Source organism: Bos taurus, chromosome 6, assembly GCF_002263795.3.
Source record: "Bos taurus isolate L1 Dominette 01449 registration number 42190680 breed Hereford chromosome 6, ARS-UCD2.0, whole genome shotgun sequence".
NCBI lineage: Eukaryota > Metazoa > Chordata > Mammalia > Artiodactyla > Bovidae > Bos > Bos taurus.
In genome coordinates this window covers 110,886,732-110,903,932 of record NC_037333.1, presented here as the reverse complement: position 1 = coordinate 110,903,932, position 17,201 = coordinate 110,886,732, and the positions used below count along the sequence as shown (strand labels likewise).

The following is a 17,201-nucleotide window of genomic DNA, read 5'->3' as shown; positions in this document are numbered from 1 at the left end:
TATGAAACTTTGGTCAAATGTATTCTCTGGAGCTAAAGTAAGACATCCATAACCCGGTATTTCATGACAAAGGATACATGTGTTCAACATTTCTATAAAAAGAAAAAACACCCCAAGATTCAACCATCCAAACCAGGCTTCTCCAAAACCCATGGGGCCTCGGCTATAGAAAGCAAAAAAGCGCCTTGATGCTGGTAATACTGCACGCTCATCTGCACACCTGGAGGGATTCGAGCTGTAAGTCTAATTCCCACCTGCAGGGCTCAGGTGGTCTGAATAGGGGTCCGACAATGTCCGCTCTGGGAAGGAGTGATAGAAAGCATGTTACCCTGACACGTGTCCTTAAGTGTGCTGAGGTGAGGAGGAGCGATGCAAGTGTAGAGAAAAGGGGAGCCCAGTTTGAGACAAGAGAGGCTATTTCTCGTGTCAAAGTGTAAGGGAGAAGCAAAACCATAAATGGTAGGTGGAGTGTAGGGCTGGAGATCTAAGAAGACTGAGAAAGTGGAAAGAGGACGCGGGAGCGAGTTCAGAGGTTTCCAGAACAGAATCTGAGTTTTTGGTTGTTTTTTTTTTTTAACATTCCTGGGGACTTATTTCGAGCAGCAGATGGGAAGGCACCCCAACTCTAGAGTCAGTCCACCTAGATGTAACACTTCCCCTCCATGACTAACTGGGCGACCTTGAAAAAAGTGATTTAACCTTATCAAGCCTTGACTTTCTGCAAAGATTAGACAGTAATGAGGATGAGATAGTATGAGATAGTAATGAGGAGAGTAATAAGAATTTCGTGAATTATTAAAGTAGATAACAATGACTGGTTTTTGGTAGGAATTCAAGAAATAGTAGGTGTGGTGATGGTGATGATATTGAAGCTTACGAAGATGGTGATGATGGTGGTGATAAAGGTGACCGATACTGATGTCAAGGAACCTGGCCTCTCCTGAACCCTGCAGTGAGCACCATGGGGAGGGGTGGATGACGTGTGAACCCCACAAGAGGGATAGTGGTGGGCGATGAGGAGCAACCAGGGGAGGAAGAGACGGGCAGCACGGGGAGCTAACTAGGAGACCTGTGATCACTGCCAGTGAGACATGCCCAGGGCAGCATCTCAGCTGCTCTCTAGAGACGCACGAGGTTGGGCTGTAAATACATCTTATACACAATGACCATCAGACTCTGGGCAAGTGTTTACAAAAAATGGAGTGAAGTCAGGAGGAAGAGAGAGCCCTGCTCTCAGGTGAGCACATTTGAGGAACAGCTCTGCCTGCGATGGGCAATTCTTTTTCTCTCCGGAGGTTTACAGGAAATGACAGAAAGTGAAAACTCCCATTACTACTTGTGGGCACTGGGGCACCAGATTACGCCAGTTCTCACATCTGAACCTCCTACACCGATCTCTGTGAAAAAATAAGGAGCAAGAACAGAGAAGTGGCCGTGACAACTTCTGGTTTTGTTTTCGTCTTCTGGAAATGTGTGTTGCGTTAAATGACCATACACAGAAGGCAGGTTTAGTTTTCTCTTCCTGATTAGAAAAGGGATGTGCGCTTATTAGAGAAAATTTGGAAAACACAAAAGGTCAAAAGTCAAGAATAGGAATCACTGAAAAGACCATTCTGCAGAGATTACTACTCTGCATTTGGGCCGCTTTTCGATCCCTGGGATGGGAAGATCCTTTGGAGGAGGAAATGGCAACCCACTCCAGTGTTCTTGCCTGGAGAATTCCAGACAGAGGAGCCTGCTAGGCTATAATCCATGCGGTTGCAAAGAGTCAGACATGACTGAGCGACTAACGCTTCCTTTCATCGATTTTGTTGTTCAGTTCCTAAGTCGTGCCTCACTATTTGTGACCATGGACTGCAGCCCGCCAGGCTTCCCTGTCTTTCACCATCACCTAGAGTTTGCTCAAATTCATGTCGAGTCAGTGATGCCACCCAACCATCTCATCCTCTGTCACCCCCTTCTCCTCCTGCCTTCAATCTTTCCCAGCATCAGGGTCTTTTCCAATGAGTCAGCTCTTCACATCGGGTGGCCAAAGTATGGGAGCTTCCGCTTCTGCATCAGTCCTTCTAGTGAATATTCAGGATCGATTGGTCTGATTTATTCATTTAATTATGTATAGGTAACACACACACATTGATGTGTTACATTTGTATTTTATTTGACAAGTGGATCACATGAGAAACAGTTTTATGCTCTACGTCTTACACTTATCATTGACATTTTTCTATGGCATGAAATGTTCTTTGAAAATGATTTACATACAATGAAATGACTCCTTTGCATGCAATTCTGAAAAAACTGGAAGGAGAGCTGACAAACACATAGACTCCTGTTACCATCACCACAGTCAAGACCCAGAACAATCTGTCTCCCCAACTAGAGCCCCTACAGGGCTCCTTTTTAGTTAGTGCCCTCTCCAGTCTTAACGCTGAGGCTGAAAAGTACTCCATTCCTATAATTTTGCTTTTTTTCAGAATGTCCTGTAAATAGAATTATATAGTACGTAGCCTTTTGGTCTGGCTTTTTTCACTTGGCACAGTGCAATTGAGACTCGCTCACACTGCTTCATTTATCCATAGCTGGCTACTTCTTACTACTGAGTAGGATTCCACTGTACAGATGTACCAAGGTTAGCTCCTCCATTCACCGGTTGAAGGACAGTTGGGCTGATAAGCATGACTTTTCCTATCTGAATGATATCCCATCCTCAGTTCAGTCCAGTTCAGTCGCTCAGTTGTGTCCGACTCTTTGCGACCCCATGAATCGCAGCACGCCAGGCCTCCCTGTCTATCACCAACTCCCGGAGTTCACTTAAACTCACGTCCATTGAGTCGGTGATGCCATCCAGCCATCTCATCCTCTATCGTCCCCTTCTCCTCCTGCCCCCAATCCCTCCCAGCATCAGAGTCAGTATCCCATCCTACAGATATACTAAATCATATGCAAAGAGTTCCCTATTATTAGAATTTTTAGTTCCCCCTCATTATAAATAACCATTACATGGGCATCTTCATATACAACTCTTTGCCTACCAAACATCTTTGAATATACTTATATAGTATACATGTATTTGAAGCTGTCAACAAACAGGCAGTATGCCCTGTTGGTGGCATAAGAATATATGAAAATATATACACAGTTGTACTAAAATTTTCTTAAAATGTTTGCTTATATAAAAGACAGTCTGTGTCTCAATGCATTGTATTATGAAAATAAGAAAATAATAATTAACTTTGCTCTAATGAAGTTGTTTTTAACCAGCTAAATAGAGCTAGATTAATTTCTGAAATCCTGAGCATGTATATCACTCACAATCCATTTCAGAACATTGTTCAGCCAGCACGAAGCTTCTTTAGACAATGGAACCACTTGGTGTATACAGAACAAGGATGACTGGGCAAGGGCAGGCTTCAGGTCTGTGGGCCACTTAAGGCAGCATAACTGAGTTTCTAGTTACATCTGAGCAACTGAAGTGAAAGCTGCTAAGAGAGAAAAGATAAAGCAGGCACCTCGTACTGCATAAAAGGCTTCCCTTTGAGTAGATGCTGCTGCCCTGCAAATTAAAAAGGAAACAGGAAAAAAAAAAGTCAGTATTGATGCATGGCACCTACTCTCGAAAAATACATGCACACTGCAGGAAAATCTAAATAGTACAGGAAGGGACTTCCCCGGCGGTCCCGTGGTTAAGAATCTGCCTGCCAATGCAGGGGACACAGGTTGGATCCCTGATCCGGGAAGATCCCACATGCCATGGGGCAGCTAAGACTGTAAGCATGAACTACTGAAGCCTGAGCACCGCAACTAGAGAGGAACCCCACTCACCACAACTAGGCAAAGCCCACACACAGCGATGAAGACCCAGCACAGCCAAAATTAATAAGTCAATTCAAAATAAAGAAATAGCACAGAAAGTTACAAAGTGAAAAGTAAAAGCTTCTTTGTTGTTCAGTCCCTAAGTTGGGTCCGACTCTTTGCGACCCCATGGACTGGGGCCTACCAGGCTCCTCTGTCCATGGGATTCTCCAGGCAAGAATCCTGGAGTGGGTTGCCATTTGCTCCTCCAGGGGATCTTCCCTACCCAGGCCTCCCTATTCCCACTTTGCATAGAGATAATTCTTGATAGTCTGAGCTGTCCTCTCAGGACAGTCCCACGTGCGTGCAAAGAAATTACCACATCCTTTCGTCTAAGCACAATGGAATCTACAATTTGTTCCTTCACCCAACACGACATCTTGGACCTGCTTCCATACTAGTACATATGGAGGTACTCATCCTTTCTCCTGGGGGAATTCTGATTGTATGGATGCACCATAAAGTTACCCAAATGCAGCAATATCTACTGATGGATATTACACTATTAGAGTTTAACTGGTGATGAAGAACCAGTTATGACATAAAGACATTGAGAGAGGCTCTGGCCAAAATAGGGACTGTGGCCATAGCGATTAGGATCCAACCTCCAGATTTTTAAAAACAGAAGTAATGAATTCTTTGAAAGCAATCAAAGACAACGTTTTTAAATTTAGGAAACACCCTGATGTCTTTATTCCCTGGCTTTCTGCTAAGTCACTTCAGTCGTGTCCGATTCTGTTCGACCGCATAGACGGCAGCCCACCAGACTCCCCCATCCCTGGGATTCTCCAGGCAAGAACACTGGAGTGGGTTGCCATTTCCTTCTCTAGTGCATGAAAGTGAAAAGTGAAAGTGAAGTCGCTCAGTCGTGTCTGACTCTTAGCGACCCCATGGATTGCAGCCTACCAGGCTCCTCCATCCATGGGATTTTCCAGGCAAGAGTACTGGAGTGGGGTGCCATTGCCTGGCTTTCTACTAGTGGCTTATTGTTAGAGTGAGTGCTGATCACCTCTTTTTCGCTAAAGCAAGCTCCAGCAGTCCACAAAGTTGTACTATGGCTCTGCCTGCTGGACATTTTCTATAACTGCACATCTGATTGAGTTCCTCTTCTAGACTTCGTTCATTCAAAATTGATTAGTTTTTGCTTTTAAATAATTAACCCATTAAGACAGAGATAAACTTATTTTTACTTTTTAATAAAATAAAATAATACAGAACTAAGCACAGTAATAGTGGGTCTCCCTTCCCTAGAAGTAATCACTGTTAGGGATTGGGAGTTTATCACTTCAGATCTATTTCTACCATTTACATTCAATATCATGCACAAACAGAAATATACTTTTGTTTTCTTTTACTTTACATGTTTGGGTCCACATTCTTTGCACTGACCTGTCACATGTTAGCTTAAGCTTTTCAGGCCAATGTGGAGTTGTGCTTGAGGACAGCATTTATGCAGAGAGAAAAACACATTACTTGCAGTTACTTTGGTTTTAAAAATTAATTCTAGCTATTACATTAACAAATTCAAAATCTTAACTTTCCCATACACTTTTTCTATTTCATTTATGAATAGTCTTGTTCTAATTTAAAAGCCGAATGAGCTCTGATAATAACTTCTAAGGGGACTTCAAAATTATTCTAATTCCCAGAACATTTTAGGTTAGATTCTTTTAAACGTTCATTTTAAAATATTACATTTTCTTTATAAAATATTGTTAAGTGACTTCAAGTGAGCAAAATCTTCTTAAATACTTGATGCTAGTAAATTTAATAAATGTATAAAATTTAATCTTAATTCTCTTAAACATTTCAACACTGATTTAAAGAACAGGGGAGCCTGGCATGCTGCAGTCCATGGGGTCACAAAGAGTCAGACACAACTTAGCAACTGAACAGCAGCAATGACTGATTTAAAAAAGTAAAAATCGCTAATAACTTTCAACTAAAAATTCTAAGTCTAAAATCAGTTATTTAAAAGTTAAATTTATATTGGAATCACACGGCTATTCCAAGAGCTATTTGTATATGCTAAATCCTCTAAAATGTTATAAATAAGTTAAATATAAAAAAAAATACAGACTGTTACTAAACTTAACACAAAAGTAATATAAGTTGGCTTTATATCAACAGCTGCTCATTAGATTCTGAATTTCTTCCGATGAAAAGTCCTTTTCTCCACTATCCCTAAGCAAGTGAAATTTGCTCTCCTACTTTTGTGACCTAGGGCCAGGGCGGAGTAGGGGAATACATTTTGAACCGTAAACTGGGGCCAAGATGAGAAATCTGATTTTCTCCTTGGAACCCTGACTGACACAGCAAGGCCTTATGTCAGTAACACGATTATGTCTGCTTCCTCATATCCTCACCAATCCTGCAGATGATCCACACATTGAATTTTTGTCCATTAACTTATAAGTCGATAAGACTGTTTACTACACATTTCTTACTTTGGTTGTGAGAATGTTTCCGTATTGTTACATGGTTTTCCACCACCCCAGCTTTATGGAGATATGTGACATAAACCATCTACTCTTTAACTTTTTTTCTTTAAACAAAGGTCCGTGTGTTTTACAAACTTTGCTGCAGGGCAACTAAGCCCGCGCACCACATCTACTGAGCCCACGTGCCTAGAGCGTGTGCTCCGCAACGAGAAAAGCCACCGCTGTGAGGCTTGCCCACTGCAACAAGAGAGCCCATGCGCAGCAAAAACTTAGTGAATTAATTAAAAACATATTTTTTAAGTGCACCACTGGGAAGATCCCCTGGAGAAGGAAATGGCAACCCACCCCAGTACTCTTGCCTGGGAGAATCCCCAGGACAGAGAAGCCTGGTGGGCTACAGTCCATGGGGTTGAAGAGAGTCGGACACAACTGAGCATGCGTGCCGGGGCATCTACCTGCGAGGATTCCGATCTCTGCTTCCGAGACCGCAGCACCTTCTCCTCCTCTCGAACCAAGCCTCCTCCGCCTCCCTTTTGTCAGGACACTTACATTACATACAGGGCCCACGTGGACAGTCCAGAACTGTCTCCCCATCTCCCCATCTCTCCCCTTACGTTCTTATATCTGCAAAGCTCCTTTTGTAACATAAAGTAAAACCCACTCATTCCAGGGGTTAGGACCTGCACATATTTAGATGTATGACTCAGCCCAACACAGTGGGTAAATTCAGGAGTCCAGTTTGGGATGTGTTGCCTTTGAGATAAATATTAAGCAGGGAAGGGAGGGTGGGTTTCATTCTCAGGAGAGGAAAGTGAAGACCCAGGCCCTCGTCTATTCTTTCCCTTCCTGTGAGAGGCCTCAAAAACAGGCGTGCCTAATTCACAGGGAGTGACCAGCAGAGCACTGGAGGGAGGGATTTAACCTCGCCAGCCACTCCAGGGACACGTGCAGGTACTGATGATGTAAACGTCTCCTTCATTGCCATTCCTTGCATGGTAGTGTGTGTACATGTCAATTCCAATTTCCTGAGTCATTCCACCCCCCCCTTCCCCCACCATGTCCACGCACATCCATTCTCTGCATCTGTGTCTCTATTCCTGTCTGCAAACGGGTTCATCTGTACCGTTTTTCTAGATTCTACCATATATGCATTAATAGATGACATTTGTTTTTCTCTTTTTCACTTACGGCCAAGAAGTACATGAAAACATGCTCCACATCACTGATTGTTAGGGAAATGCAGATCAAAACTACAATGAGGTATCACTTCACACCAGTCAGAAGGGCCATCATCAAAAAATCTGCAAACAGTAAATGCTGGAGAGGGTGTGGAGAAAAGGGAGCCCTCTTGCCCTGTTGGTGGGAATGCAAACTAGTACAGCCACTATGCAAGACAGTATGAAGATTCCTTTAAAAACTAGGAATAAAACCACCATATGATCCAGGAGTCCCACCACTGGACAGTCCATGGGGTCACAGAGTCAGACACGACAGCGACTGACCTGAACTGAACTGAATTTCAGCACTGATTTCTTTTTAATAAAAATATACATCTATGTTACAATAGAGGTAATCATTTTGGGGAAGAGCCAAAGGATATTCTTTCCACTGGGCATATACCACAATTCTAAAAGACACATGTACCCCAGTGGTCACTGCAGTACTATTTACAACAGCTAGGCCATGGAAGCAACCTAGATGTCCATTGACAGAGGAATGGATAAAGAAGTTGTGTTACATATATATACAGTAGAATATTAGCCATAAAAAAGAAGGCATTTGAGTCAGTTCTAATGAGGTGGATGAACCTAGAGCCTATTACACAGAGCGAAGTAAGTCAGAAAAACAGCTCTCATATATTGACACCTATATACGAAATTTAGAAAGATGGTACTGGTGAAGCTATTCGCAGGACAGCGATGGAGATGCAGACATAGCGAATAGACTCGTTGGCACAGGCAGGGAAGGAGTGGGGGGACGAACCAGGAGAGAAGCGTGCAAACAAATACATTACCATAGGTAAAACAGACAGCCAGGAGGAGTTTGCTGTGTAACACGCGGAGCTCAAATCTGGTGCTCTGTGGTGTGGGATGGGGTGGGAGGTAGGAGGGAGGTTCAAGAGGGAGGGGGCATACGAATATCTGTGGCTGATTCACGCTGATGTATGGCAGAAACCAACAGTCTTGTAAAGCAATTACCCCCCAATTAAAAATAAATAACTTTTCTGAAAAGGCAAGTAAATAAATGAAAATAAGATGAAACGAAAAACAAACAGATGAACAAACTCACATCTGTGTCTGGTAACATATGTGTGTACCGGGATGTATGGGCAGAAATGGACCAAAATGCTGAAAGAAATTACTTAGAGGAAATGGGGGTAGAGGGAAAGAATATTTAGGACTGATTTCCTTTAGAATTGACTGGTTTGATCTCCTTGCTGTCCAGGGGACTCTCAAGCATCTTCTTCAACCCCACAATTCAAAAGCATTAATTCTTCAGTGCTCAGCCTTCTTTATGGTCCAACTCTCACATCCATTCTCACAGGCTCCCCTTGTGGCTCAGCTGGTAAAGAATCTGCCTGCAATGTGGGAGACCTGGGTTTGATCCCTGGGTTGGGAAGATCCCCTGGAGAAGGGAAAGGCTACCACTTCCAGTATTGCCTGTGGCTTTTGCTATAGCTTGCTTGTTCCAAACTGCAATTCCTCTACTGGTCCCAAATAAACTCACTTTCTTTAAAGAAAAAAAAAAGGTTTTTTTGGTGTGGACCATTTTTCAAGTCTTTATTGAATTTGTTATAATATTGCTTCAGTTGCACATTTTGGTTTTTAAACCACGAGACAGGGGGTGGGGTGGGGGTCTTAACTCCCCAGCCAAGGATCGAACCCACAGCTTCTGCATTGGAAGGCAAAGTCTGAACCACCGGACCACCAGGGAGGTCCCCCAAAATAAGCCCACTTTTGCTGGTAAAATAGCTTTCATTTCTGAGGTCCACAGAAGTAAATTTTAAGAGGTGGTCCTGCCACCCCAGGTCCAGGCTTTGTGCTGCCGCCGGTGCAGCTGCAGTGACCTTGCTCCCATGGTGCACGCGGGGGTCAGCTCAGCTGCACGGATGCTCAGCAAACCTGCACTTACCCAGCAGTGCAGAGATGGAGAGGGGCAGTGCACACGTACCAACCTTACTCTGCAACCGGGCATCTCAGGGGGTGGGCGTAAAATGACACTGTGACCCACCAGCATCCTGTAAATGGTAAGGGCTGGCCATCTTCAGGAAGCAAGGAAGTTAGGTTAAAAATTTACTTACGAACTTAAGGCACAGTCAGGATGAGTGCTGTGTTCCACACACTGTAAGAGCTTCACTGGTCTGCAAAATGAAAAGAAGTAATATTTAAGGGCTGATTCAAGTGACTTTCATTCATCATACATTTATGGGGAACCTGCAAGGTACTGGAGATATAAAGTCTCTGACCTTGAAGGACACAGTTTATTTTCAAAAATATTAGCTGGCATTTGTTGAGCACTTACTATGTACCAGAAAATCTGATGATATATTAAATATTTTACATAGATGATGTCATTCCCTCCTTACAACAACCGAACAAAGCACATACTAAGGAGATCAAACCAGTCAATCCTAAAGGAAAACAACCCTGAATATTCACTGGAAGGACCGATGCTGAAGCTGAAGCTGAAGCTCCGATACTTTGGCCCCCTGATGCGAAGAGCCAAGTCATTGGAAAAGACCCTGATGCTGGGAAAGATTGAGGGCAGGAGAAGCGGGTGGCAGAGGATGAGATAGTTAGCATCGAGGACTCAAGGGATATGAATCTGAGCAAACTCTGGGAGATGGTGAAGGACAGGGAAGCCTGGCATGCTGCAGTCCATGGGGTCACAAAGAGTCGAACACGACTGAGCAACTGAACAACAACAACAAATTATTATCTGCGATCGACAGCTGAGAAAGCTGTCCAGAGGAACTTGGCCAAGTTCTCACAGTAGCAAGTTCCGGAGCTGAACTTGAACCTCCCCTCCAAAGCCTGGGCATGGAACCACTTCTGTAAAGATGTACAACTTTTCTGGGAAAATCTGTTGATAAGAACTTCGGGCAGAAGGTTGGACTTGAAGCACGTGGGTGATGGCTGGTGCCCAGACTTTAGGGAAGAAGATGCGGGTTCCAGGACAGTCCGGAGGGAAGGGAAAGTAGCAGTGAGGACAGGAGCCTGGTGACAGTGAGAGGCAGGCCAAGAGAGGATGTCAGTCAGCCACAGGGTGACTGGAGGGGACTTGGGAAGAACAGGAAAGCATTCTGTCTATGGCACGCTACGTGACCCCTCCCTAGGACTCTCTACTTCTCAGTGGACACCGTTCAGATACATTTTTTTTTTAACAAGAGTAGTCTGTTATTGGATTTCCCTGGTGGGCCACTGGTTGAAAATCCACCTGCCAATGCAGGGGACACAGGTTCGATCCCTGGTCTCAGAGGATTCCACTCAGTGCAGAGCAACTCAGCCCAAGCACCCCAACTGCTGAGCCTGAGCTCTGCAGCCCGTGTTTGACAACAAGGGCAGCCCCAGCACCGCAGCTAGAGAGGAATCCCCTGCTGGCTGCAATGAGAGAAAGCCGCCTCACATCAACAAAGATCCAGCACAGCCAAAAAATAATATTAATTTTTAAAAAGTAGCTTGGTATTGCTGTCATGACTCCCCACTTCCCCCACCAAAACGCACCGAGTTTCACGGAGTGTGGGTCAATACAACGCAAAGCAGAAAACAGGAGGCAAGAAGGCTTTGAACAAGGACCTTGCCACGATCTGCAGGATGTGGGGAGAAAGTTCCACCGCCGTGGCACAGAGGTCAGTGTCAGCTGAAATTTGACGGGCAGGGGATTCTCACTTACATCTGGGCTTGAGTCTGATCTATTAACCCTGGCTGCTCACCCTGTGTTAAGCCTGTTGTTATCTCTCTGGGGGCCCAGGAGAAATAAAACCCCATCTGAACGCGAGAGCCCACAGGTGGTACAGAAATAGGAACTGGGGGGCTGAGCCAGGCATGCAAGGGCGGAGCCTGGGTCCAGCTTAGGTGGGGCAACGTGACTCAGGAAAAGCAGGCTGAGGCCTTGAGGCTCACAGCTGTGAGTCGGGAAGGCAGCCCTGGGCCCCCATTTGACCTGATGACTTGTAAAAAGACAGCCTCCTCAGGGAAGTCCCTGGGCCAAAGCCAAGGGCTCCTAACTGTGGAGTTTTTAGCCATTTTTTTTTTTCCTATCCCTGAGCTCTTTTAGAATCAGAATTGCCTTTTATTTAATTTACAAAAACCTGATGCTGTAAGAAAGGAGGAATCTCAGAGTAGAAAGAAAAAGGGGAAGCTTCAGGGTCACACAGTGATGGGTTCTAAACTCAGCTGTGTCACCGAGTGGTGACTTTGGGAAACTTGCTTAACCTCTGACCTTTCATTTACCCATGCATAAACAGGGGATATTTATATAAAACAGACAAAACGAATCTATGCTCTTACAAGTCCAGAGAGTGGTTCCTACTACAGGTGGATGGGGAGCCTGAAAGGGAGACCAAGAAGAGACTGAGGGTGCTGGTGACGCTCTGCCTCTTAATCCGGGTACACGTGTTCAGTGACCTGGGGAAATTCATCCAACTGGATACTTACGGTTTCTGCATTTTTCTGAACACAGATTATGTTTCCAAAACAAGAGTATGTGCTTTACTTTGTGTTCAAAACAGGGTGATGATAACACCTAACTAACTTCAGAGTCTTCTGAGACTGTTAGCAATAACAGAGAAGGGAAAGAGTCCAGCTTCAAGCTGTGGGAAAAGAACAGGCCTGTTCTCCTTGGGGAGAGGCCTGAGGAGGGGGAGACCCACACTTCTGGGGGCTTTGCTCAGGTGGGAGGGTCACCAGGTCCCTTTTGAGAAGGCCAGAGGGCGGCAGGGCCAGCTGGACAGTCCCTGGTGCTGGTAAAGGCTGCAGATGTAACACGCACCCTGCCGCACTCACAAACCTTCGGGAAAGCCCCTAAATCACTGAAGTGTTGGGCTCCGGCCCCCAGGGAAACAAACAGGCCCGCAAACTCAGGAGCCAACACATAAAGACACATAGAGAAGCAGGAAGCGATAGGTGAGTAATTCCCAGGCCAGGGGGGGGCTTTCAATCATCCCAGAATTTGAGCCAAACTTACATTTCCAAGAATCAGGAGCACCCCGAAATGATCTCTGACTACATGTATATAAAGTACCTGGCCCATAAAGTCCGTGATAAATGGTAGCTATGATGACTTCGGTTGGTCCACAGCCACCAAGCATCTCTCTGTAAGTATCTCAAACTCCCCTTAATATAAATCACGGGTAGTGTGGCATCCAGAGAAGCAGTGTGCAGGTGACTCCCCAAGCAGGTAAGCGAGTGAGGAGGACACCAGATACTCACAAATGATAAATGGCAAATGTCCATCCTTTAAGCATCCTTAAAAAGGGCTGAGGACAGTAGGGGATGGGGGTCAGGGGGAACTCTAGCTGGAAAGCACTGCCGGTCCCCAGATCCAGTGACAACAGGAAGGCACAGTTCCATGGCCTCTGGGGCTGACCTCTGAAAAACCTTTCCAACAGCCCCCTGCTCCTTCTTTGAATATAAGCACTGATAACCGTTGCTGAAGCTGAAGCTCCAATACTTTGGCTACCTGATGCGAGGGGCCAACTCTTTGGAAAAGACCCTGATGCTGGGAAAGATGGAAGGCAAAAAGAGAAGGGTGCGGCAGAGGATGAGAGGGTTAGACAGTGTCACAGACTCGATAAGCATGCATTTGAACAAACTCCAGGAGACAGTGAAGGACAGGGAGGGTTGCAAAATGCCGGACATGACTTAGCGACTGAACAACGGATTACAATCCGCCACCTACGTGTAGTCATCGATACAGCTGTACTGGAAACCCATCTTGTCCAGCCTGTCTTCCAAGAGCTTCACGCTGCCTTCTCCACAGGATTCCCTGAAACACAAACACAAACATATACACATCAAAGAAGCGGAGGACTTCAAGCTTGCATTGATATCTGAGCTGATGCAACCATTGAGTTAGTGGTTTCCCAGAAAAGTATGGATCTTAAAAGCTTTCTCAGCCAGTTATCTGAGACCCAGTTATGAAACTGGTTGTTCTGTGAAAAGAATGTCTTCATTACATAGTCCATGAGTCAATTCTGAGAACTCCTGGTGAGGCTGTTGGACTTCTAATGACAGAGAGAAAAAATTGGCTTTGCCCCACACGAATGCATGAGGCCCTCTCCTATCTGATGCTGCCCTGGTCACTCAGAAAGGCTGAGAGGAGTCTCTGGATAAAGGAAGCTTTCTCTCTGGGCTCAGGACTGACTCGTGGCATTTCAGAAAGTCAAGCCTTTGCCTTTCTCTGCCCACCACACTATGAACAGAGAAGACAGTGGCTTCCCCAGAACTGTACATGTAAATCAGACTGGGTCATGTCACATCCAAGAAAAGCATGTTTGTACCATGACCATCACCAGTAGCACGGTAACTTACACCTTGGGTCCTCCGATTTCATGCATCACCCAGATCTCAATTCGTGTGATTTTATCCTTCTGGAGGTAGGGAATTTCAAAATCTGCAAAAAAACTGAGAAAACACGTTCTGTTAAGTCCTAGAGCAATATGACACTGCTCCCATACCGTTGTTAGCTGACTTACACGTTACTTTTAACACTTTTGGGGGTTGTTGGTGGCGATTCTGTTGCTAAGTCTTGCAACCTCATGCACACTGTAGCCCACCAGGCTCCTGTCTCCATGGGATTCTCCAGGCAAGAATACTGGAATGGACTGCCATTTCCTTCTCCAGGGGATCTTCCTGACTCAAGGATCAAATCCGAGTCTCCTTCATTGGCAGGTGGATTTTTACCACAGAGCCGCCAGGGAAGCCCTGTGGGGATTACCTTTTAGGTTTAACTTGTAGGTTACTGTTGCATTCGTGCATTCAGCTGTTAGTGGTATAAAGGCATGCACATGGCTCTGATGTCCAGGTCATTCAATGGTTTTGCCCCAGCTGAACTTACAAAAGCACTAGATTGGGATATGCGGACGATCCTCTTAAGCCTCCATTCAAAACAATTAAAAAGACATCTTGGCATCTTTGTCATATATGCTAGGGCTCGCATTCTTACCCTTTTACAGGATAGGCTCCTGCTGGCTCTGAGCCATTCAGCATGACATTGATCACCCCAGAACTATCTCTTGCATACTGCAAAAAAGAAACAAGCATTTTGAGTTAGCCAAGACACCATTTTTCACCTATGAAATAGTCAACCGTTTTTTTTTTCAATTAACAATCCTCAATACTGACAAGGATGTGATAAATCTGGTATTCCACAGAGCTAGAAGGGATGTAAATTGGCATATCTTGGAAAGCAAATTGCTTTGAAATGTGCAAACCTCATGCCTGTCATCTACCATCATAAAACAATACAGGACTTCCTTGCTGGTCCAGTGGTTAAGAATCTGCCTGCCGATACAGGGGACATGGGTTCAATCCCTGGTCTGGGAAGATCCCACAGGCCACCAAACAACTAAGTCCGTGTGCCCCAACTACTGAGCCTGGGCTCTGCAGGAATAGAAGCCACTGCAAAGAGAACTCCGACACCGCCACTGGAGAAAAGCCCCTTCAAGCAGCAACAAAGACCCAGCACAGCCAACATAAATAAAGAACTATTTTTAAAAAAATAAAAGAATCCAAAACTATCAGATTCCAACCCTGTATCAATCAGTGTACACTATCTTATGCTGCTGCCATTACAAACAGTCTCAAAAATCCCAGTGGCTTTAAACAAGAAAGGTTTATTTCATGCATATGCTACATGTGTATCACTGGTTTTCGGATTTGGGGTTTGGGTTTTCCTACATATGCTCCTGCTCTGGGACCCAAGTTGATGAAGTCTCCACATCTGCAGAGTCATAGTTTATCAGTGAAGGGAGAGAAAAGTGGCACGCCACAGACCAGTTCTTCAAGTCTTCCCCAGTGGCTCAGTGGTAAAGAACCTGCCTGCAATGTGGGAGCCACAGAAAATTCATGTTTGATCCTGGAGGTGGGAAGATCGCCTGGAGAAGGAAATGGCAAGCCACTCCAGTATCCTTGCCTGGAGAATCCCATGGACAGAGGAGCCTGGCGGGCTACAGTCCATGGGGTCCCAAAGAGTCAGACACGGCTAAAGTGACCTGGCGTGCATGCACGCACACACCCAGAAGTCAGGCAGTCACTCCTACTCATATCCTATTAGCCAACGCAAGTCACACAGAAGTAACTTCAAGAGACAGAATGAATGCGAAACACACGCCCAGACGATGAGCCAGAAATACTCAGGAAACATCACAAAGGATCCCCCGGTGCACAGAGTTATACTGCAGCACGGTTTGTAACCAATCTAAAACGGTCAACTACAGGGAAGGGTAAGTCCATCGTGGTACTCACACGTCTGAAATACAACCCAGCTGCTGGTAAAAGACTACGAAAGACTGGCCGTAGCCCAAGAAGTGCTTACATCCAGAGCAGTGTGTGAGATGAGATGGCTCGCGCTCAACTCTGTTCAAAATGAATGGGCAGGGACTTGGCTGGCGGTCCAGTGGCTAAGCCTCTTGTGCTCTCAGTGCAGGGGGCCAGGGTTCGATCCCAGGTCAGGGACCTGGCTCCCGTGTGCTGCAACTTGAAAATATCCTGCCTGTCACAACTGAGACTCGGTGGAGTCAAATAAATAAAGAAAAACACAAAAATGAATGGGCAGAAGTGTGGGAATCAGTCAACCCCCGAAATTCCTAAGGCAGACACAGGGCCAGAGAAATTCCCCAATCTCCTGCTCAGCACACTACTGGAGCATATAATTTCCCTGATAAAATGCTTCTTCTGGACTGAGGTGGAGCAGGGCAGGGCTGTCACGCAGATCTGAGATTCGCAAGGCCGGGCTTGTTCTCTGGCAGTGTTAAATGTAAGTTGCTCAGTCATGGACTCTGTGATTCCATGGACTGTAGCCTGCCTGGCTCCTCTGTCCATGGAATTCTCCAGGCAAGAACACTGGAGTGGGTTACCAATTCCTTCTCCAGGGGACCTTCCTGACTCGGGGATCGAACCCTGGTCTCCTGCATCACAGGTGGATTCTTTACCATCTGAGCCACCAGGAGAGCCTGGCCGCCCAATACCGGCTGCAACACTCCGCTCCATGCCACCACACCTGTCTCAGCTTGCTTCCAAACATGCGAACATTCGAGGTTAAATCTGCAAATGCCAAAGTCTGATGACCACTGTGTTAAATGATTTGCTCTTAGGTAGCAGGAATGTGAATAACTAGTTTTTTTCTTTATACATTCTATAATTATCATTCTCTATCATGAGCAGCTATTAAACTGGTGATACAAAAATTTTTTTTTTTCATTAAAACAAAGCATGTCGGGAGTTTCTTGGTGGTCCAGTGGTTAGGACGCCATTCTTCCATTGCAGGGGGCACAGGGTCAATGCCTGGTCGGGGAGCTAAGGTCCTGAATGCCACACGGCACAGCCAAGAAAAAGAAAAAGGAATGCAGATGCAGTGAGGCTGTATGAAGTCACAGTGTCCAGTTGCTGCACTTGTTAGCTCAGTAATTAGACGGATTAAGTTCCTTGGCCTTGTTACCAAGGCCTATCTGTAAAACAAGGGTAGTAAGAGTCTCTACCTATAGGATCGCTGTGATAATCAAATTATTTTAAATGATACTACTATTTATGGCATATTTCTCTGCCATGGTTCGGACCCTCTCCTCATCAGTATATCAATACTATATTATCTCACTTCACGTTCAGACTACCCAGCATATTCTGAGGGTTCATAAAATGTGTGTGTGTTTGTGTTAGTCACTCAGTCGAGTCCCACTCTTTGCAACTC

The 17,201-nt window shown here is 45.3% G+C and overlaps 1 protein-coding gene across 2 annotated transcripts in view; it reads right to left on the bottom strand.

The window, feature by feature from the left end:
* Nucleotides 1-17,201, bottom strand: part of BST1 (bone marrow stromal cell antigen 1) — a 44,038-nt gene that overhangs the window by 12,231 nt on the left and 14,606 nt on the right. Inside the window, exons 5-9 of one of the 2 annotated variants that reach the window (XM_002688466.6) lie at nt 14,460-14,536; nt 13,826-13,918; nt 13,194-13,280; nt 9,595-9,654; nt 2,134-3,553 (exon numbers count right to left, since the gene is read on the bottom strand). In XM_002688466.6, the coding sequence (XP_002688512.2) occupies nt 3,454-3,553; nt 9,595-9,654; nt 13,194-13,280; nt 13,826-13,918; nt 14,460-14,536 (417 nt within the window). In that variant the 3' untranslated portion in view covers nt 2,134-3,453. Of the gene's footprint in view, nt 1-2,133; nt 3,554-9,594; nt 9,655-13,193; nt 13,281-13,825; nt 13,919-14,459; nt 14,537-17,201 lie in introns of those variants that run through there. The other variant, XM_024993651.2, reaches the window with a different exon arrangement.